General features: G+C 43.2%; 3 protein-coding genes across 3 annotated transcripts; 1 reads left to right on the top strand and 2 right to left on the bottom strand.

Moving 5' to 3' along the window:
* Positions 1 to 14: 14 nt before the first annotated feature.
* LOC111258317 lies at positions 15 to 3,685 on the top strand. Its single transcript, XM_022829484.1, has 4 exons — positions 15 to 859; positions 2,442 to 2,709; positions 2,800 to 2,975; positions 3,250 to 3,685. The coding sequence occupies exons 1-4, from the start codon at positions 849 to 851 to the stop codon at positions 3,683 to 3,685; spliced, it is 891 nt and encodes a 296-aa protein (XP_022685219.1). The 5' UTR covers positions 15 to 848.
* Positions 3,686 to 7,073: 3,388 nt separating this feature from the next.
* LOC101763477 (serine carboxypeptidase-like 42) lies at positions 7,074 to 10,710 on the bottom strand. The gene is made up of 10 exons (XM_004979052.3): positions 10,372 to 10,710; positions 9,271 to 9,378; positions 9,073 to 9,165; positions 8,896 to 8,988; positions 8,714 to 8,799; positions 8,346 to 8,624; positions 8,131 to 8,264; positions 7,743 to 7,835; positions 7,540 to 7,657; positions 7,074 to 7,409 (listed from the first exon to the last, which is right to left on the bottom strand). The coding sequence occupies exons 1-10, from the start codon at positions 10,622 to 10,624 to the stop codon at positions 7,245 to 7,247; spliced, it is 1,422 nt and encodes a 473-aa protein (XP_004979109.1). The 5' UTR covers positions 10,625 to 10,710; the 3' UTR covers positions 7,074 to 7,244.
* Positions 10,711 to 15,313: 4,603 nt separating this feature from the next.
* On the bottom strand, positions 15,314 to 20,910 carry LOC101763074 (probable ubiquitin-like-specific protease 2A). Its single transcript, XM_004979051.2, has 9 exons — positions 20,688 to 20,910; positions 17,615 to 17,801; positions 17,359 to 17,526; positions 17,143 to 17,277; positions 16,520 to 16,601; positions 16,309 to 16,434; positions 16,156 to 16,223; positions 16,012 to 16,074; positions 15,314 to 15,925 (listed from the first exon to the last, which is right to left on the bottom strand). Exons 1-8 carry the CDS (start codon positions 20,767 to 20,769, stop codon positions 16,038 to 16,040), a joined length of 885 nt encoding a protein of 294 aa, XP_004979108.1. The 5' UTR covers positions 20,770 to 20,910; the 3' UTR covers positions 15,314 to 15,925; positions 16,012 to 16,037.
* Between the last annotated feature and the right edge of the window lie 1,576 nt (positions 20,911 to 22,486).

The raw sequence follows: 22,486 nt of genomic DNA, 5'->3' as shown, positions 1-22,486 counted from the left end.
TCAATTGCAAGGGCTGAGCCCGTGGATCGTAGGAAAGGTTTCTCCTCCACTGGTTGCTTTTCCATGGCCTATCCAGGCTCGTGTGGCGGCGCAAGAGCTCGAGGCGAACTCGTGTGGCAGCGTAGGCGGCTCCCTTCTCGCGGTCCGGTCTCGCCTCTCTGCTGCTAGAGGATCACGCACCTCTCCAGGCTCCGGAGGCTCCGACCGTGGTGGGTGGGCCCCGCTCAACGATCCGAGTGGGATTTCCCTGCTTGATATTTGCGATCCAGTTTGGCTCTTTTCCTCCCCTGGTATTTGCGATGCGGCGTAGGCAGCGGCGATGGGGTATTTGTGATGCGGCATAGGCAACGGATTTGCAAAATAATTTCTTTTGCAGGGTGTGTGTGTCTGGATTGGGTGGGGTTGAGATTGTTTTAGGATTTTCTGGATTGATTTTGAACCAACCATTCTAGGTTGGATTTGAATACACGCCAAATTAATTGGAGGTTGGCATAAAGTGTACCTGATGGAACTCATTTGTATCGATAGATCAATTGCATTGGGTTGGGTGCCTGCTTTCGATGGGCAAAAGCCCTTAAATATTTTGGTGATATATTCTCCATGTTGCAATATGCCTAGTAAAAAAGTGATGGCAATCTGAATGTTATGTTCAGTGGTTCTAATTTTTTTATGCAACAATTGTGATTCCTTTTGTTATCTAGGTGATATGGATCTAGGATAAGAAGTTGTGGTTGAGGTCGACAGCCGTGATAGTCTGGTAACTGACCAGTCAAGTTGATTATCCAGAAGAGAGCTAAAGTTTGGGAATTTGTTGATACCGAAGTGGTTGATGGTAAGGAGAAGGCAATATGCAGATACTGTAAGTTTCATTTGTCCTCTGAACCTTGAAAAGGTACAACTCACCTCAACAGGCACATTGCAATTCACTATCATTCCATTCCGCAAGAGGATAGGGATAGATTCATAGCAACATTGAAGCTAAAGTCTCTGAACGAGGAAAAGGGTGTCTTTGACCCAGAAGTATTTCGCATTTTGATTGCCAAATATTTTATCAGTGCAGAAATTGCTTTCCGTAAAGCTAATGATCCTAATTGGACAAACTTGATAAACTATTGCCAGCCATCTTTTAGAGTTGTTGGTCGTCAAAGTGTACGCATAGATTGTGTTTTGTTTTATGAAGAGGAGAAGTTGCAGCCGATGGACAAGTTCAGAAAGGTGATCTGTTTGGAGTAGATTTGGCCTGCAACTCCGGCCTATGATTTGCATGCGAGAAGAGAGATACAGAGAAGCCCATGGATACTAATTAGAGCCTCTTTGCTTGCTTGCTCCTCTTTGCTTGCTTGTTTGTACTAATTAGAGCCCACAGATCGTTATGCTTCAGTGCAAATCCTATTGATCTGTGGGCAAATATAGGATCATGGCTGGATCAATGTGTTGTTTCTTAAAGGATCGAATTGGATCAAGCACTTGTAATAAATATAAGGGTTGGATAAGGATTGGGCTAACTATTTTTATTAGAGGGCTGAAGCTTGGGGCTAGATTTCGATCCATTACCAAGGCCTCGTGACTGGTGTTTATTAAAAGCATGTTTGGGTTGATGCCGCCGATTGAAGCCATAGCATCCTGATGTGATCTCCAGTTACTTTTAGCTCTCCTTGCAGCGTTTGTTTGTTTATTTGTGGCAAAGGTACATATATGCTGCCTGGAACTAAAAGAGTGCTACCTAACAGTTGAATGAAATGAATAATCAGGAATAGCAGGACATATGAACTAGTATCATGTTTACTGGCATTCTTTCTTTGTTACCATCCTTTTGCATTTTCTAGTGCAGTTGAAGCCTGCAACATATCAAACATAGGAGTAAGACATGCTGTCCTGGGAGGCCCAATGAGTTGTACGGCAACTGTGACTGGGATGGTGTCTGTTGCTGAATGCCTGCAGCTTGAGACTGGGGTTGTGCCCATGGAGCTACATAATTTGCAGTCGCATGATTTACATTATAAGGCTGTGGATGACTAGCTTTTGAGCCACCTTGATTCAAGGCTGGTTCAGGTGTTATTGGGGTATAGGGTGGTGACAGTGTGACCTGCGAGCGAGCAGAGAGAAATCATCCATGTGTAATGAGTGCTTGCTACTAGTCAACATTAGTTCAAATTACTTCAAATTGAACTGTTTTGCAGCTTTCACTGCATTTTTTAGTGCAGTTGAAGCCTGCAACATCTGCATCTTGTGCAATACTAAAGGCGTTGTGAGTATGGCAACACCTGGAGGCTGGAGCTCCCTGCTCTACCGCTGTCAGATTTGTTTTAGTTGTTAGAACTATTACTTCTAATTTTATCTGAGCTGACAGCATCAACTGCATTTTTCTGCTAACACATGGATCATTCAGTAACAAGAATTCAAGCAATTGAAAGTTTCCCTATGCATGTAAATTTTTGCAGGGATAAAAGTCCTATACCTCCTGGTGGCTTCACAAACTTTATCCAACCTCATATGTCGCAAAATTTTCATTTTGTTGGGGGTCATGCTCAGTTTACCACATTCAAACCGCCGCGCACTATGGAAGATACACCATCAGAAGAAGAAATAGGCACTCCTCTTTCATCAACCAAAAGAAATAAGTATGTGACTGTTGACAGCGGGGATGACTTAGAGTTACCTAGGACTGAGAAGCGAATCCTTTGGACACAAGAAGAAGATGTCAGGCTGGTGAGCTTTTAGTGCATTTTCATGCTAATTTCTATTTTCTCATTCACTGTCTCAATTTCTTTAAGATAAATCTACTTGATAATATTACAGATGAGCTCATGGCTGCACAATTCAACGGACTCAAGCATAGGCACTGATAGGAAGAATGAACAATATTGGTATGATGTTGCTGACACCTACAATGAGACAACCCCAAGTCATAGGAGAAGAAATGCTGGTTCGGGAAGAGATCATAAAAATTGTAAACTAAGGACCGTTGGCATAAGGTTAATAAGTGGACTAACCTCTTCCATAATGCTTGGTTGAAGGCTCGAAGGGTTTTTACTAGTGGGTATAATGATCAGATGTGGATTGATAAGGCCCATGCTTTCTACGTAGAAGACAACAAAGATCTCAAGCTGGGACATTTTGTGTTGATGGAGGTATGGTACACTATCCGAAATGAGGCAAAGTGGATATCATACAACAATGGTTTGAAACAAGCACGCAAAAGGAAGAGTTCAGATAAGAATAATGAAGCAGAGAACATGGACCATGTAGATCTGGAGGATATGGAAGAAATCCCAAGACCAGAACATGGACCCAAGAACAATGGCAAAAAAAATCTAAAAAGGAAGCACTTGAAAAGAAAGCCAAAGGGAAGGATATTGACCAAACAGAACTTGAGGAATTGAATACATTTGGAAAAATTCAAGCTGATGAACATGCAAACCGGCTGAAGGTATTGGAAGTACAAAAGAAACTATCATCCGAGAAGATTGAACGAGCAAAGCTTGCCCACCTAGCAGCAAAGGAGAAAAAGGAGGCAGCAAAGGCGCAAAGGGAGGCAAGAAAATTAGAAGTTGAAGCTAGGATGTTTGAGACATATAACCGCCTTCTCGCAATTGACGTAGCATTGATGTCCGATGAAGATAAGTTGGAGCATGCAAATACAATGAAGTGTTTGAAGAAGACATTATTTTCATATTACAACTGAGGGAATATGATTTCTGAAGCTATAGTTGTGTTATGTCATTATGTTCTGCATTTTGTGATAGCTATGGACGGGTTGCAATTTACAGAGTATGGACGGGTTGCAATTTTCTGCACTTTGTGATAGCTATGCTCACGAAAGTTAACTTGCAGTGGACGTGTGCGTGCCTGAGCATGTCACTATGCGATACAAAGTTGTTGGCTCTCTTAATCTAGAGGGGATTTGAATGAAACAAAAAGTTACACCACACGATGAAATGTACACTTGATCATCATTTTTATGAAAGAATTAAATAGCTTGCAGACAACTAAATAGACGGCTCACTGTACAAGCTGTCTTTTTAGCTGTCTGTGCGTCTGACATGGCAAATCAAATAGACAGCCGCTGTCTAAACTGTTGTACATGCCCTGAGAAAGGATCAGGTGCACCCGACCGGATGTTGGATGCACAATCAACAGCTAAGATGCACGATATTTTTGGACGACAGATTATATTTGTAAAAAGATAGGGGCTAAAATGCAAAAAGTACAATCATGTGCATCTCGACCGTTGGCCCGGATATACCGACGCTTATCCTTCCAATTTTTTAGCGTTGGCTCCTTTGCCTCTAGTCCGTTTGATTAAGTAGTGCCAACAATTGGCTAGCCCCACCAACCCATGCCCATGCATGTTGATTTCCTAGCCAACTGCGGGCGAGACGCAGGCAGTTGTTTCCTCCGCCAAAACCTTGGCAAGCCAACGAACTGATGCTCCTAGCGGGGTTAAAATCCAAACATGCCCTAAGACCATTTTGACTCAAAGACTTTTCCACCCTCCCATGAATAAAAAAATTTATTTTGCAAAAGGAGTCCAATAGAAATTAGGATCCTAACTTCATAAGGTCTGTTCAAGTGGCTCACTGTAGTTTGTACAAATAGGCGATTATTGCAGCTGGGCCAATGCTCCTAAAAAATGGTGTAATTTTTTTTTTTTGGGGGGGGGGGGAATGGTGTAATGTACCAAGATTTTCTTTGGATGGACTGAATTGAGCCGAAATTTACAATAACCACACTATAACCTTTAATCAAAAACAACATTACAGTTTTGCACAATAAAACAAAAAAATCAAATTTTGTTTGACAGTTAATACTCAATTCAAATAATTTTGTTTTTAAAAATGTGAGCTTTTGCCTTTCATCCATCATGTGCCTTTAACAGGCCGAAGGATCATGCTTCAGAAATCCTGGATGGCTGCACCTACTCATCAATTATCCCTTACACAATTATCTACCATAAATGCTCGTGTGTTGCTACGGTTTCTTACCGGCTCCCAAGTCGTCATCCGCTAGCTCCTAGTTCACTTGCTTCACTTCCTAATCTGGTTTAGGATGTTTCATAATATTTGTATACATCTCTGATAATAATAAGCGGACAACTCCTTTAAATTCTACATGGCCTAATTGAATAGTGGAATCTCAATTTTTATACATATGTAATGTGTCCTACATCTGGTTCAAACATGCATTAAAACTTCTAGTAAGATTTAGTACTAATGCAATTCCTGTCTTTGCTTTTATGAATATGCAAGTTATTATGAACATAAGAGATTGTCCACAAAACTTTTAGCCTATAAAAAGAAAAAACTGCAAGGCTAAAATAAATGCTCACTTCTTGATTATAATATACTCAACAATTCATGCTTGAGTGTATAGATCCTGACAGCCTGACATCATGGTCTAGTTGCTCGTCATCCTATGCATATGATTCCCAGTTGTGGATTGCCCTCCTGATGATGCAGCAGTGGGAAGTGGAGCTTCTTGCTGAGGCCGAAGCGGCAGCCCTTCTGGTAGGTGGCGGTGAGTGTTGCTGACGAAGACGACATCAGCTAGTGTTGCCTCTGGTCGAGGACTATTGTTGGGCATGTGAGTGAATCCACACTGGTGGGTGGTGGCATACTTCACTATAGCCATGCGAGATCTGCTGCACGTCATGGGGGAGCTCCTCCACCACTATGCTATACCTGTGACGCCTCCCCCGTCGGGATTAGATTTAGGTTCCAGCAAAGGGTGACAGCAATGCGACGCGCCGCCACTGCGGGGAGTCCCAGCGCCACCGCTAGGAAAGCCGCCAGTCTGCCTTCGTCGGAAGCCGCCGCACCCCCATCCCCCACGTGCGGTGGTGTTGCTGCGCCAGGACCACCCCTCGGGCCCGGCACCAGCCATGCCTGCGCTGGTCGTGCTGCACCACCAAGCGCTCGACTGCTGCTCCATCTCCGCTCTTGCGCTCAATGGTTCTTACGAAAAAGCTTAATGAACTACGGCAGTTTAACTCCTACGACTGCTAGTTGATTACGAAAAAGTTGAGAAACTTTTTTACAAAATAACTACGATGGTCGGAAGAAACGACCGCACTTTAATAGTAGGTACAGATATAGAGTTTGCAATTAGCGTACGTATACTGTTGCATCCAAACATCGGACTAATTTTTAGTCCGAAGATGCAAATGGGGCCTACGACACCCCGTTGCGTGCTAGACGATTCGTCATTCGTCACATCGGTGATCAACGGTTGATTGGCTTCTATATAAGGAAAACATATGATTGGGCTTCAAAGCCTTCTACACACTCCATATCGAGCGGGGCCTGGCCCACTCGATCTTTGGCAAGGCCCATTCATCTCGTTAGACACCCAAAGCACAGCAGGCCGCCGTGGGCCTGCTGTGCTTTGGAAGGCCCAAAGGGGAGCTGATGAAGGGAAATGCATTAGTTGACATGCATGAATGCAAAGTGTGGGCACGTGGACGCCGCACAGGCTGTGTTTGCAGGCATGAAGGAGAGGAATTTGGTGAGGTGGTCGACATTGGCTTCTTGTTATGATGTCTGGGGATGAAGCATTGGGAATTTATGAGGATGGTGTCCGATTCAGAGGGTTGAAGCCGAATTGCTTCACACATTCACCTCAGTCCTATCAAGTTGCAGCTACTCAGGGCTTGAGACCTTGAGTGATGGGCGGAGGATCTTTGAGTCGATGCGCCGTTCACGGTATAGAATCCACCACCAGCCATTATGCGTGTCTGATTGACCTCTTGGGCGTGCTGGAAGCATTGAAGAAGCCGTCGAGTTCATAAGGAAGATGGCTATGGAGTCCGGTTCCAGTGTATCGTGAGCGTTGCTCTCTGCTTGCGCGATGCATAAGAATGTCTGTGTTGGGGAGATTGCAGCTTATAGGCTGTTTGAGTTAGAAGAAGGCAAAGCTAGCAACTATGTTACTCTTAACGAAGCCGTTGGTCGGTCCGATTGTGTCGTAGGCTTGAAGTCCAGGATGAGGGAACTTGGCATGATGAAGGCAACTGGTTTCTCTTCCTGCCCAGTAACATAAATCCCTAGCATCCAGACTTCAGGATTGCAATCAGATGATCTATGTAAAGGCGGTAATCATAATACTTGGAAGTGTTACTTTTTTGCCCCTTAGAAACAATAAAGAACTTATTAAGCACCCAACACATCTTTACGAACTACTCTACTGTAGCAAAACAGAAAACCTATGCTACTCGATTCTATCTTCAGCTTCTTTCATAGGTACAATTAGTCAATGGGTGGATTTGTTGTGTTTGGTAGTCTTTGTCCAAGTATGATTGATCGAAATAGCCCGAGAGCCCGGTCCGGCTGTGCGAATGGCACCATGTGGGATGCACCCCGCACTGTTGCGAAGGTCAGAAAATTGCCATACTCTGTCACCCAGCCTCCAACCTTGAATTCAAATAGATATAGATAGTTCCATGGTCAGTTAACTTATATTTTCTTTAGAATCATGATTTTATACAATATCAGCTAATTTGTATAAGTGCAATAAAATATAGTGATAGAACAAAAGGTATACCTGGCCTTTGCGGAACCAAGTACTGTAGGGAACTGTAACAGGTAACCCCATGGTGTGAGCTAGCTCTCGCACAAGGGTTCGGCTGCCCAGCAAGGGCACAACAGAGTCTTGATCACCACTGTAGTGTTGAGTGATTATGTCAGAAGATATTTGACATGAAGCAAAGCTGTTCATATGAAGTAAAAGAGAAAGTGTTACATCACCTGAACACCCAAAGTGGTATTTTGTGCTCCACAATTCTTTGAAGGATAGGCAAGATGTTGATGTTGCCATCCGTATTGCTGTAGTTTAGGACACTGGTACATGATGCAAATTACCGATGTCAGTTGGAAAGATGACCAACCTGATCTTCCACTATTATTGTTTTCTTTCTCAGTTCATTTTCTGACAATAGTTGGTAGCTTTAGAATCATCATATCAGAACTACTATTTATATGGATTTTCAAAATCACTGAAAGAAACACTTTTTGGAACTTTATTACTGGAAGGAACCATATAGCTAAAAAGCAAGTGATTACAGAAGAATCTAAATTCGGAAGTATGCAAGAACGAATAAACTTAATTGGTAGAAGTAGCAATATAAACACTTACTCACTGCACATGCCCCATTGATACTTCAAATGTGTCCTATTAGCATGCAGAGCCTGCTGCACTTCTGGAAGATTGAAATAGAAAAACCTCTCATAGGTCATGCAAACATCCACTCCCACGCTGATTTTCGTTGCCTACAATGACAAAAGGAACTTATCACACGAGGAATCAAATAATTCTCAATATTACATTTGTACCATGAGGAGCAAGCATACATATTTTCGCAGCCGTAGCTCCTGCATCACAATTGATGGGTAGCAGACATCGAGAATAACATCGTAGTTGTTGACGTACTGCCCAACTATAGTGTTTGCTTCAGATATGGCATCGTTACATGACTTGCTCTCATTATGGGGGTCATTGAAGGTGTAATCCTCAAAATCACAACTGTGGCTGATCGCTAGAAATATTTCATCAGAGATCATGCCATGAGACCAGAAATACTCATAGGTTGCAGGGACATCCCTATCAAGCTTCAGAAGCGGATTCCCAATCTGCTCAAGTTAATACAAGAGTTAGAATAATTGTTAATAATAAAGTTTAACTCAAGAACACATTTAGCAAGATATGCAAGAGTACTTACAGCAACACCCTTGATATTGAACTTGAAACCCTTTGATTTCTCATTATGTGTAAGTAGTACATCGGTAAGTTGTGGTATGTAATGCCCTGCATTGTTTTTTTACCAACCCCATTAACCACAACAGAGAAAATGGTTGTACTTATAACGCCTTAACATGCAAAAGAGAAGCTGCATTCACCTACCTGCATAGCTCTCTCCAGTAAGAAACAAGGCTCTTGATCTGTACTCTGGGAATTTTTTGTACCATCCCAGCAAAAATCTGTACATGTCATCCGCTGTACAGTTGAACAGATAAACAGTAAAATCCAGTATTCCAGGCCAAAACTTCCCTGTGAATTACAAATATCACAGTAACTAACCAGTCCGCACGTCGCCAGTGTTGTAGTCTGATGAAGTGTTTGAGTAAGACCATCCAACTCCAGCTGGTGATTCGACAAACAATAGATTGGACGCTGCAAAGTTGAAGGTAAAAAAGCATTGAACAAACTGAAGTTAGGACCAACACTTTCTTTTCTTACTGAAGAACTGGATGGAAATATAATAGCCTGAACCCCAACCTTTGTTCCATGACTTTTTGTTCAATCTGAGACCCCTGCCGTCTCCTCTAGGATAAAATGGACCTAGTTCTGTGAAAGCACCACCTCCAATCGAAGAACAGCCGGGACCTAAAAATCATATGGGGTATCACTACAAGCAGGAGAAATTGCAGATAATTTAACACGCATTCCAAAATATTGTGATAAGTTCTTAAATGGGAAATTGTTGTGATCAAGTTTGTGTTACTTGAAAGAAGCTTTATTTTACTTTTGTTTATATAGAGAGAGGAAATCAAATCATGCCTGGAGCTTTCTTTCGGTGTGTCTTTTGCTGCATGGAGATCAAATGATGTCTCACTTCTTTTAAAATCCACAGGGACCACAAAACGCAAAGCCCAATGGAGTAAGGCTCTAAACGGGCAAGGTCACATGCGGTGACCTCAAAGGACAAAGATACTATTCTAGTACTTAGTTAAAAGGAAGTCAAGACGCAAGTTATTTTAATGCTGATCCTTTCCTAATGTTTCTTGGCAGGTGTGGAGCAGATGGCGAATAGGAGGCGGTCCTTTGTTTCCAGTCCAGGAAACACCGCCTGCCATCATTCCCACATGAACAACGAACTATATGTTGAATGGCGAATAAAAAAGTATGTTGAAGATGTACTTGAGAAAGTTTCTGATCCAATCACAATATGGCAAATATGTGTATATAATTTTAAAAGCAATATTTTCATGTTTCTAATGGAACATTATCACTGCCAAGTTCCTTATATTGGAAAATCAGAAAAGGGTGATTACGGCAAGAAACATAGGCTGCCCAATGGATCTATAAAAACGAAAATTCATCAAAATTCAAGGGACCATGACAAGGTGATTTAAGATCCCTGCAGCGTCAGTCCTATCAAAGCAAATTCACCGACAGTCAACCCAGTCGACTCTGAATTTCAGCACGAAACACCATCAAAGGAAATTCAGATGCAAACGTTTAGGTAGGCAGTGGATAAAAAAGTGATCACAGTTTTCTCATCAAATCCATCACTTCAGGCAAGCAAAAATAAGAGCACAGCATGCGCCAAAATTTACACTAAGAAAGAAACAGAGCACGCTTCGTCCGGTAACTAACCTCCGTTCAGCCACAGCGTGAGAGGCTTGGCGGCGGCGTCCTCCTGCGCCTCGGCGAAGTAGTAGAAGAGGCTCCGGCCGGCCTTGACATCGACGTCGACGTACCCGGCGAACTGCCTGAACGTCACCGGCGGCTGCCCCGGCAGCCTGGCCACCAAATCCTCCGCCGGGAACGCCCACACAAGACAACCGCCAAGAACCCAGCCCACGGCCGCCATTGCCAGAGCAAGGTCCCTCCAGGAAGCCGCCGCCATTGATACTCTTGCAGGAGCCAGCGGAACTGGGAGGGAGGAGAGGAGGTGAGTTGTCCGGTGGACGGAGCTAGCGAGGAAGAAACAGTGGTGGCGCCCGGTGGGGCTATTTATCGGGGTCGCCTAGCTTTTTCCTCGGCTGCGACGCGAAAAGACTGCGATTAGCTCGAGGGTTGTTATCGGTTCAGTTTGGGTTTGGATTCAGTTTCGTTTCGTTTCGTTTAGCCGGCGGTTTGTGCTCCTGATTTTCAGTTACTAGTGGTGGTGTATTTTTTATGTGCAAGGGAAATGTTCTATGTTCTTGGGAGTCAATGACGAGTGGGCCCATTGTAGTTTTGTTTGATGCAGAAGAGAGCGTGATGTATGTGGACTAGTTTCCACTTCCTGAGAATGGGAATGTGGACTGTTTTCATATATCTACTAATTTATAGCTAATGATGGGCTTTATCACAGGTCAATTAAGGTGCATCAAGATTTACCATTTTACCTTATGTTCTTTTTATTGAAGAAGATTTCCACGTTATGTTACCAAGTGCGTTCAAATATTTTTCAAAAAAAGAAAGCATTTATAGGGCATTTTTAAGGGATATTTAGTATATACCAAAATATTTTCGATAAAAGGAGAGCCTTTTTTAAAGTGTATTTTATACATATGGCAATCTCTCACAAGCAACAAGATTTCTCATTCTAACATACGCAAGCTCATCATTTTACGGCAAAAATCCCAACATACCTTGTTTATTGGTTGACTCTGGCACAGGATAGTGGTTGCTGCAGTAGAATCCCCTGTTCTTGGTCTGAAACCTTCATCGTCTAGTTTTAGCCGTTCAATTCAACGGTCTAAAGTGTTCAGAATCCCATTCACTGATTGGATGATGTAATCTCACACAGGTTTTGCAAAGGTTCTGAAACTCGATGCTTCTTGCTCTTGGCTACATTTTGCATAAATGTCTGAATGTATTAGCTAGGTGCTTAGGGGTTGCTCCTCTCAAAATGGAATTATCATTCCTACCTGAGACTGAAGAGGTAGCCGTTGGGGAGAGCACCAGGAAGTAATAAGAGCCCTATTCACTGCTCCTGCCATTCAGTTTCAGTTTGGTCAGAGGCATTCAAGCCCGTGCGTCAGCCGTCACGAAGACTGCGATGACATATGTGTGTCCGTCAGGCACAGCTCACCTCATTCAAGAGCCATCATGGCAGATGCGGCCAGGAGAGGAGCTCGCGCCCTGGATTCCTTGCAACCGATCCGGACTGGTAGCATCTGTCACTGCAATCAATCTAAGTTTTGTTACAAACACTATAATTTGGGGCGAAAGAGATCGTATTAAGCTCTGGGAGACGGGGGATGAGGCGATGGCCCAAGATTTTCAGGATGATTTTTTGAAAATTAAACTATACCTTAAGTTAAATAAATGTTAAAGGTTACTAACTGTTTGTGTTGTGCTAGACGTAACACCGAACTGAAAAGGTGTTCCATAAAACGGTACGTGTTTTGAGTTCGAAAATGTATTGCCTCGCAATATCAAATTTCTCGTTTGTTTCCATCGATTTTTGTTAATATCAGTGCCACGTAAATATATACATTTAGATGACTTCAACATAGAGTAAGGACGTGTTACGCGGATGGCTTGAAGAATATGAGGCTAACGTTTTAAATTGCTCCATAGGTTGAACTACCACTAAACATTAGGTTACGTTAGGATCCTAAACTATGCAATTTATAATCAATATATACACGTATACATCTATTATTGATCTAACCCCTCAAGCCGTATCTAACAAGCAACATTCTTTCTGTAACTTAATTGCTAACAGACTTTGGCATAACTATAATTCTTCATAAATGAGTTTTTTTTTTTGCGTAGTTTTTTTTGTGCACTAAGTATTGGTGGCAAATACTCCAGGCCTCCAGCTAAGTGAGTTTTTTTTATGCAAAAACCCCTTTATTGATTGACTTGGTGCAACAGAGTAAACTAATAAATGCTCATAGAAGATCCGGAAATAGGAGCGGAGGGGTGTGTGGCTCTATGCACAAGCACAACAGTAATGTGGGCGTCTCTGAATAATGATGTCATGCAGAATTGCAGATTTGCGTAGCTGGGATTCCCGTGTAAGCTGCTAGCATTTTCATTTTTCTTGTTTCTCCGATTAAAAATAGGTATCGTTTTGGTTCCATATCGATCAAAAATTTTGAACACCAGTCACTACTCACTAATGTATATATAGAGAATTATGTATACTGACATTGTAGGATATGTGTTACTTGATTTACTTGAAAATTTTCATTAGAAAATTCTAGTCATGTGTCGTTTTGTACACTTATGTCCACGTTCTGAACATCATCTATTTTGAATCAGAGGGAGTAAGACTTAATTGTGTAAATAAACTATAATTTAAGAGTTTTGGTGATCCTACCTTTTTCATATGTAGTATTTTATTTTGAAAAGCTAACAAGTTCAACCCAAATCTAGTGTGGATCTTTTCCTCTATCTTTTATACTGTAAATGACCTAAAGGTCGTATAATGTAGTACACTTTCTATGGCCAGATTGCCGAGCTCTGCACATGGAGAATTTTGTGCTTTTAGTTTGTTCTCTTGGTGTGCCTGTGGACCTTGTGCAACGGTAAGGCACGCGAGTCTTATCTCGAAGACCTTGTGGTCCGGTCATTCGGCGGCAGTCTTCAACAGAGCTTACGCAGCGCATGCATACATGTTTTAGTTCAAATTTGAGTGACCTTGGAGGGATGGTCAACAGATCTTGGAGGGATGTCTTAGTATTTCGCATGCATATATCTTCAACAGACCTTGGAGGGATGTCTCAGTAGCATGCGCACATAGAATGGCTAGTGGCCTAGTGCCCAAAGAACAGTCAACTGACATGGGTTTTAGTTCAAATTTGAGTGACTGTTTTTCTCTAAATACAAATATACTTCTCCATTTTCTGAGTGCATGATGTTCTGGATAATGACATCCCTCCAACATTCAAGTGGTATTTTTGTACGTTGACGGTGATGTATTTTTCTTTTTGAAACATCTCCGGATTGGATGGGCTAGAGGCTAGAGCATATTCCGGAGTGTCCTTCCCTGTGACATCGACATGCTAGCTGACAAAATAGTGGCGGTGTAGCTGGAGCGCAACGTAGTAGCAGTCTGAAAAATACGCACACTACACGAAATACGCTTCTGTTTCGGTGTTTCATGATGGAGATTGAGACATACTAACAGAGGATACCATGGACAAGGCTTCTGCAGAGTGCAGATTTGGCTTTGTTCGGTAGAAACTTGGCAACATGCATATTCTAAATTCCTGATCTAGAAAAATCAGAAAGAACATATATACAAATCCCCAGGTCCGGCCAGATACATCAGGAGTTGATCATTCCAAGGAGATGCTGATGTTCTTTGGAGTTAGCTGATGCCTGGATGTATTTTTCTTTAAAAACAATACACTGCATGGTTATCCTATACCATCGGAATCTCATACGGTCCATGCAGGTATTTCCAAGTGAAAATAAAGTATATCTCCCCTCGAGAAGGACGACACGTTTGGCTGAACTCCATCTGTTCTTGCGTTGGATAAACACATGCTCTAGCTAGTTAATGAGTTGATTGATGGTCACTAGGGTTATTAACTGGGTCTTCCAATGCTGCAATTAGCAGCTGTAGGAAAGAGACAAACAACGATAACCTTGTACACCTTGGGAACTGCTTCTACTACAGCACAGGCGACCAACACTGACTCGGAAAGTAGCCGTATTTTATCTTGGGATGTCGGCACTGGCCCTGGCAGCATGAGCTTTTCCTTGCTCAATTTTATCCTGGAACTTAATTAGTAAAAAATATAATAATGCGTAGAACATGAATTTTACCCTTTTATTCATGGAGTGCGGCTCGGAAATAAGGTTTAAAGATAGCCAACAATGACTTTCTTTAGATATCGACAGTGACATAGATATAGTCATTGTAGACTTTTTTAGTTTTTATTATGTATTAGTACTGAATTACTTGTAAAATTTATGGAGGGATATTCGGTGTTTCAAAACCGGACTGTCCCCAACCTATCAATTTTGGTCGTCAACACGTCTATCCTCATCTTTAATAAACATCATAAATTGTTTGTGAACTTTTTTTGGTATAGTGAATATCCAATCTACACCATTACAGCATTTTCACTACTTCAACAGTTCTACTGTAAATATATTCCCTTTTCAGTGGTCCTAAAAAGTTTACCATTATTTTATAAATTTTATTGTAGATGACGGTAAACATGATATACACCTCCATCAAGTCCATCACTGCCCAAACTCAACTTAATAAAAACGATACAATTTTTTTATGTATATTTACTAATTGCCAACTTATCTTTTAAACAGTCTATGATGATAATATTACAAACAGTCTATCTGTGACATCTCCTTTGGTATTGACTTCTGTTACAAAGAATAGTTAGATGTAGAGAAGAGAGGGAGTAATTCTTGTGCTGAACATCCTTTTCCCCTATTCACACATTACTGGTTGGTAGCAAGTCTGCAGAGTATTACGGAAGAACCTCTGGGCTCAGCATCCCTGCCATCTGCCATACTGCACTAACACGAAACCTCACACAAAAGTACCCAAAGCTCCGTTCGATCACACAACAGGACACCAGATTGGTTCAGACTTCAGGGTGTTCCCAACTTTCAGAGTGATAGATGATGCCAGTGCATGTTCACAGACATGGCACAGAATTATCCACTGCATTTGAGCTCCCGGGCACCACACACCTCATGTGATCTGATCTCTATCGGGCACAACAGCAACAGCATACACATCAGATCCCAGCAACATGATAGCCACAGCACATGCCGCGAATTTCTAGCTACCACGACACCATTTCAGCACGAGTAGGCAACTGTAATTGTGTTACCCAGATATTATAGGGGTCTCATACAACATTGCTCGAGTGCAAATACATACACTAGTACATGGTATGCACCCCTGCTACAATATTTCCGAAAGGGTGACGGTAATCTCACCTAGCAGTTCCTGACATAATGTATAGCTACCGAGTTTAATTGCTAGAATATGATAAATGTATTAACATCTAAGCTTCTTTGAGGAAAAGGAACACCCCAAGAGTCGGTCTGCAGGACTGGAAACTAGCTGTCAACGAAGCTCTATGTTTGGGCAAGTATAAATATCTCTCTTCCATGCATAAAACTGCACTACAATAGATTCTCAAACAATGTTCAAATTTCCTCAATGAGCCGCTTGTGAAGATGAAACTCAGCAGAATGTATATACTACTATATTGGATGATGGTGCCTGGATAAGCAACAGAAATAAATAGGTAAGTTGTAAAAAAGGCAACATGCGTAAGTGGAAGTGGACGGACTTGATAGTTTGCATACCAACTAATATACTTGGCACCATCTTGTTATGTACCATAATCTGCAATTTCGCTATTCCGATTCCTGAAGAAAAGTGTAAAAAGGGCAATGAGATCACATTCACAATTTAACGAACAGGAAATGAACACAGCAGGTGTAACATACGCTTGGAACGAATGGATATCCTTGCGGAGGTTCTCTAGTTCCTCTGGGTTAAACCAGCCATCATCAAGCTAAGTCAATTTGATAAAAACAAATTAGTTAAACCATTTGAAAGATGGAAAAAAAGAGGTATGAAGGTTGAAACGAATGACATACCAGCTGGGTGAAATCTTCTTCCAATTTTTTGTTTTCAAGAACTTCTGCTAGTTTTTTGTTCTGAAGAAAACACTGGATGAAATAAAGAACATAAATCCCACACTCATCCCCATTTTGCTGTGGCACCTGCAAAGTTATTTTAGGGAGTACCATAAGAAATCTAGATTTCAGAAGCAATGATATACTGGCTAAGAAGGTGCTATATAAATACCTTGGGAAACTCGAGGCGGATTTTGTTAATGAACTGCTTGCTTTCTTCCCGCTCTTCGGTTTCGTAAATGTCAACAATGAATCTAGCATACCAGTACCGGAAATTAAAATTACATATTCTAAGGAGAAATCAAACTGTAAAAATTTATGAGCTATATCAGATTCAGAAAAATTTATGGTAGAAGTCATCTATGAAACGTAAGTCCAAAACTGTCGAGATGAACTATTTTGTGAACGGTCAGATAATTGTGGTGTGCTGCAGCAAAGCTGGATTTGATGTGGGTTAATATACAAGTTGTTGACACACTTTGACATTTTATATATACAATTCAGCCATTGCAATGGACAGGCTCACTGGTTTTCAGTTTCAGATTCATATCATTATCGCATAATCTGGATGAGGAAAAAACCAACAGTTGCACAGGACACCTTGGTCTATTTATAAGAAAAATTTTCCCAACAAATATCTGAAACTGAAAAAAAAATGCAAAAGGAACCAAATGAATATCTAGCTTTTTCTAACATTTGAATCATGTGTCTTAATTAAACATACTGCGGGAATCAAAATATCTACAGATCAACTACTGTTTGGAACTTCAAAAGGGGGAGAATAGAGGAGCATACTTTCTGATGTATGATTGCAACCTCGTCGGATCTGTCGTATTAAGTGAGTCCAGTACTATCATGCGTGGTCCCTTCTTAATATCAGAGCAGTTTGCCTCGTCAAAGTGGCATAAGACAAGGAGGCTCCAGTGTCCACTGCAATAAAAAAAAGTGGAAAGTTGATACCTATATGACAATTAATTAAGTCGACACAAGGTAATAGTGAAAGTAACTCACGAACAAACAATAGGAACAAAAACATATTGTCTTGAAAATATTCTCTTAGCCTTTATCCATTTAAGGACATTTGGTATATTACGCCCACGGTAATACATGTTAAACCATAAAGAATCAAAGTACGCATAAGCACTCTTCTTGTCTTCATCAATGTGCTTCCAAAGATCCCTGTGCAAAGAGTTATATCAACAGTAAGTATACAAAATTTCTTCAGAAAACCAACAAATAAAATTAGAGAGAAAATGGCAGCACATACTCCATGTATAATTCAAAAATATCAGTATTCAACTTGTCTTGATTCCCCTTGTCCCTCCTGCTAGTTGCATTGCGTGAGCTTCTGTTTTTGGGGAGGTTATCATAAAAGGAAGGTAATACATGTTTGGGTCTCCCAGATGTCTTCAATGCTGTCGTTCTACTTGTTCGGGAACGCTTATTTTGGGACTCTACAAATGGCAAGAGAAATTACATCAGAACTTGAATACACATGCATAATCTATCTCATAAATAATGTACTAAGGTCACTGTTAGTCTTGCAAAAAAGTGTAGCTAGAAATCCATATCCATCACTTCTTAGCATCTACTTTGCATATAGCAAGTGGCTCCACCATTGGTACACCACAGTGTTCTTAAGATGCTAAGGCAAGCTGAGGCATGGTGAGCACCCCCTTATAAATGCCTAGGCGCTTGTGAGGCGAGGCAACTCCATAGCAGATACACTGCCTCAGATCTGCTGCCTGCGTGGAGGGAGTGCTGCAACAGCCACTGGCATTGGATCCAATGGGAATGGAGGATGTGGTAGCTGATTGGCCTTGATGACTGGTTTCCCCCTTATTCTTCCTCTGTAACCCCCCCCCCCCCCTCTCCCTCTCCCTCTCTCCCTCTCCCTCTCCCTCTCTCTCTCTCACACACACACACACAGCTTTTGGTTAGGCGCTGGCAACCACCAACTCCCCTTGAGTGCTTTGTTGCCTAGGTGACACCTTAAAGACCAAGAAACCACAAGCAATAAAATTTGCTTTTCACAATTGTTTAGTTACCTCTTACGAAATCACCTTCAAGTGGTGGCTACTAGCTAGGCCAAGAGAAAATAAGATCACTATGCATCTAGCCAAACAAGCCATCATGTTTACACTGATTAGTAGAGGCCTTTAACGTGTAAAGGTTTCCACTCTGTTTAGAGATAATGGCAAAACTCTGGCTTGAAATCAAGGAAAACAGAACTTTTCCAGTTATCAACAAAAAAACTAATCCTTTATTTTTGGCATTCTACTATCACTCCAAGATTTTATTTTCATGTTCCATCTTTGCAACCTTCCATTATAAGAATGCTACCCAAACTTGTCAATTCATTGGAGGTCATTCCTGTTGGCCAGTGGCCACTGGAATGGAACATGTCAGTACCAGACCATCCCAGAATATCTAAAAAATAAATGCATGCACTCATTAATATACAAGTGGACAATAAATCTATCATTTGATACAGTCTAATAAATATTGGAGAATAAACAAGAACACTGAATATTTACTTGGGCCATCCCAAGAACAATTGGTAGTCCAAATTAATGCTGTGCTGCAACTGAATCAAGGAAAGCAAAGCAGTACTTTATTAGGACCACATCATCACCACACCACATTAACTCAAGAAAACTCATATACACAGGATTCCAGAGGACAGAGATAGGGGGCAAGTTGATTTCCTTTGTTCCGATCAGGGAACAGAACATTCTGGGCAATAGGTCGGAACACAACGGAACCGATAAGTATGATTCTAATCCCGTTCTGATGCATGAAATACATGTCCAGGCTATAATATTATATTATATTAAACATACATCCAAAGCAACGAATCCTACAGCTAACACCAATAGTTCACCATAACCTACAGAAAAAAAAATTCCTCTGTTAGCGTAACTTATGTGCTAATAGATCAATACTTTGGCCACGGTGCTAGAATGTGCCGACAAATCTAGGCACACACCAAACTCATAGACACCCATTAAACCCTTGATATTAGAGGACAGGCAACTAATTGTGAAAACTAATATCCCCAAACTTCACGGTTACACCAAGCAGGACCTAAATTTCCAAAAGAAAAGAAAAAAAAAGGGAACCTGAGCAACTAGTGAATCACTGACCTTGTCCCTTCCTCAATATAGATGACTAAATCTTGTAAGTTACTAAGATAAAAGGAAAAAACTATGAACATAAACTAAATGTTTTAACTATTAATAGCAGTGAGATGTTATTCCATTTCATTATGCAGCCTTGTCTGCTGCCTTATATGTGGTATAAAAGTATTATGAAGCAGACACATGTACGGGTGCAAGATGCATACCAACTGTAAGCACCACATTAAAACAACAAGAACAGTGATGCTCTGTGCACTATAAATGATTAACATATAAAAGCACCGGATGACAAAAGTGAACCATGCACCAAATGATTAGCACCATTGAGCGAAAATGAACACCGTATTTTATGTTCAATCATGACAGGAACATAAGCTGCCAAGTGGTGTGATGCAGTAATGGACCTACTATAAGAGATTATGCAAATCCTATTCGCTTTATCAGCTTTGATTTAGACCCAGAGACACTGTAAAAGGCATAAGGCATCACTACCCACACTCTGAACTAAATTCACTCCTTTTGTATGCAATTAGAAGAACCAAAGCTTCTCACAGAGCAATGGTAGAGCCGTAGAGGGATGAATTCCAGGGTTCAATGAAACCCTGTCACCAGCCTGGGTTAGAAACCCAAGGTACTCTTCTTTAAAAGGAAATCAGAGGGACATCTCCACCTTTATGAAGAAATCATAGGGATGCCTCCCCTCTGATCCAGTTTTTGGTTATTTTTGTGCAATTAAAAGAAATATCGATAACAGCACATATACTGGAGGCACAAGTGAACCCAGGAACCCTGTCAATTTCGAAGAGACCAAACACTACGCAGTAACTTGATCCAGACAAACAGCAACAGCCGGCACATTTTCTATATAAGCTCCAATGGTCGCCCAAAATCTGAGGCAACATCAACTAACAAAAATGAAACATCCCCCATTTCCGTCAAAATAAACAAGGAGCGAGGAGTACCCAACCGCGCCACCACCGCGAACCCGCGCAGAGCAACCAATCCGCCCCCAAACAACCAGCGGCCCAACACAAGCGCGGCGCGGCACCAACTAACCGCGCCACCGCTGCGCGCCCGCGGTTCCCCACCGCCGCCGCGGCGGTGCAGGCCAAGCAACACCCCGAGAATCTCAGCACGGGGCTCCAAACATCAGGCGGAGTAAAAGGGGGGAGATTTTGAGGGGGACGGGAGCGCGCTCACCATCCTCAGCGTCGCTGTCCAGGTCGATGAGCGCCTGCGCCTGCGCCTGCGCCTGCACCTGGCTGGCGCGACGGCGGCTCATGGCGGCGCTCTCCCCCAACCCGCTCGCCTCCGGAGGAATGGCGGCCGGCTCCTCTAGGGTTTGGCCCGGCGGATTTGGTAGGGAGGGGCAGGGGAGGAGGACCGGAGGAGGGAGATCAAAAATTTTGGGGGAAGGGGGTTTTGCCTTGGCTCGCCGCGGCGTCGTCTTCCCCACCTGCCTTTTCTGCGCGGAGACAGGGGGAGCGGCCGGGAGGCGACACGTGGACGGGCTGGATGTGATGGGGCTTTGGAGGGGACGGAGGGTGAGCCGTTGGATCCTGATCCATGACGCCATGACGGTTTGGCAGGGCGGCAGGCTGCGGCAGCGTTCACGTGCTGAACAGAGTGGTGGTGGTGGACTGGGCAGTAGTGGGCATTGCAGCACGCCAGCACATGGCTGCTGGGCCGGGTGAGTGGAAAAGGTTGGTGCTGGGCTGCGTGGGCCAGCACTGTGGCGACTACTTAGCTGAAAGAGGAAAGGAAATGGTTTCGATTTTTTTTTGTCGACAAAGGAGGTGTTCGGAGCACTCCACTCCACGAAAAATTGCTCCACTTCACCAATTTCGAAAATTTCGCAGCCAAATGCGTCTAGCTCCAGCAACTCCGGCTCCAGAAAAAAGGTGGAGCGGGGGTAGATTCACGTTTTTTGTGGAGTACCTCAAGAGGTGCTCCAAAAACCTCCTTTACAGACCTCCTCGTGGAGTTGGTGGATATTTACCCACCATTACCACTCGTTACCAAGGTAATAAATAGCGAATAGCGGGTTGGTAGCGGATTGACGTCGAGGTAGCGGATTGCGGATAGCAGGCGATATTGTGGACGGTAAGTTCCAATAGCGGCACCTAATAATCTCACATAATTTTAATTATATATATATCATGAATAATAAGTATAAATAGATATTTAATTGCATACAAACAACTGATGTCTCACATGCTTAAATTAAGAGTGTAAGACAGCAAAGGTCTATGAGGATTAGGAGGAGCTCGAGTCGAGTATGTGAATCGGCGGCGCTGGCGAAGGACGGTGGCACCGGCAAAGGGTGGTGGCGGCGGGCAACCAACACGGGTGGCGGCGGCGTGTTCTGGATGGCGAGGCCGAATGGTCGATGGGGGTCCACTGGTGGGCTGGGCTATTAGGGTTTTCTTTCCACGCTATTGCGGCCTGCTACCACCGCTATTGCGGCTGCTATAGCGCAATTGCGGCCCGCTATAGCGCAATTGCGGCCGCAAAGTTCCAAACCGCAACAGCCCGACCGCTACCTAGTAGTGATAGCGGCAATAGGCCGCTACCGCTATTGTGGCCGCTACCGCCGCTATTTAGTACTTTGCTCGTTACACAACTTACTGGTTCACGAAACAAAAACAATCCTCCCGTCGCCCCCTCCCACCCTGCTCGCCGTGCCGCCCCTACCTTCCACCGCGGCCGGCCGTGCCCATCGCGGCGCCCACCCCTGCCTGCCGCGCCGCCCCTGCCTGCCGCCCCGCCTGCCCCTGCCTTCCGCCCGCCCCCGCCCACCGCGCGCCGCGCCGCCCCTGCCTTCCGCCCGCCCCCGCCCACCGCGCGCCGCGCCGCCCCTGCCTTCCGCCCGCCCCCGCCCACCGCGCGCCGCGCCGCCCCTGCCTTCCGCCCGCCCCCGCCCGCCGCGCGCCGCGCCGCTCCTACCTACCGCGTTGCCCGCCCCCGCCTGTCGCTGTACAACCCTGCGGAGACACTAG

The sequence above is a fragment of the Setaria italica genome, chromosome VIII (assembly GCF_000263155.2).
Source record: "Setaria italica strain Yugu1 chromosome VIII, Setaria_italica_v2.0, whole genome shotgun sequence".
Lineage (NCBI taxonomy): Eukaryota > Viridiplantae > Streptophyta > Magnoliopsida > Poales > Poaceae > Setaria > Setaria italica.
The sequence above is the reverse complement of the archived record's forward strand: the minus strand, read 5'-3'. Positions and strand labels throughout refer to the sequence as shown.

Bases quoted from the DNA above. Each gene is read 5' to 3' on its own strand.
- LOC101763477 (XM_004979052.3), bottom strand. From the start codon at position 10,624: ATGGCGGCGGCTTCCTGGAGGGACCTTGCTCTGGCAATGGCGGCCGTG. The intron at 8,625-8,713 runs GTAAGTACTCTT...TAACTTGAGCAG, and splicing joins TCAATATCAAGGGTGTTGCT to ATTGGGAATCCGCTTCTGAA. The intron at 7,410-7,539 runs GTATACCTTTTG...TTTGAATTCAAG, and splicing joins CTTGGTTCCGCAAAGGCCAG to GTTGGAGGCTGGGTGACAGA.
- LOC111258317 (XM_022829484.1), top strand. The intron at 2,710-2,799 runs GTGAGCTTTTAG...ATAATATTACAG, and splicing joins AAGAAGAAGATGTCAGGCTG to ATGAGCTCATGGCTGCACAA. The intron at 2,976-3,249 runs GTTAATAAGTGG...TGGACCATGTAG, and splicing joins CTAAGGACCGTTGGCATAAG to ATCTGGAGGATATGGAAGAA.
- LOC101763074 (XM_004979051.2), bottom strand. From the start codon at position 20,769: ATGAGCCGCCGTCGCGCCAGCCAGGTGCAGGCGCAGGCGCAGGCGCAG. The intron at 17,527-17,614 runs GTATGTGCTGCC...CTCTTTGCACAG, and splicing joins ATTTTTGAATTATACATGGA to GGATCTTTGGAAGCACATTG. The intron at 16,224-16,308 runs GTATGTCATTCG...AAATTGACTTAG, and splicing joins AAGAAGATTTCACCCAGCTG to CTTGATGATGGCTGGTTTAA.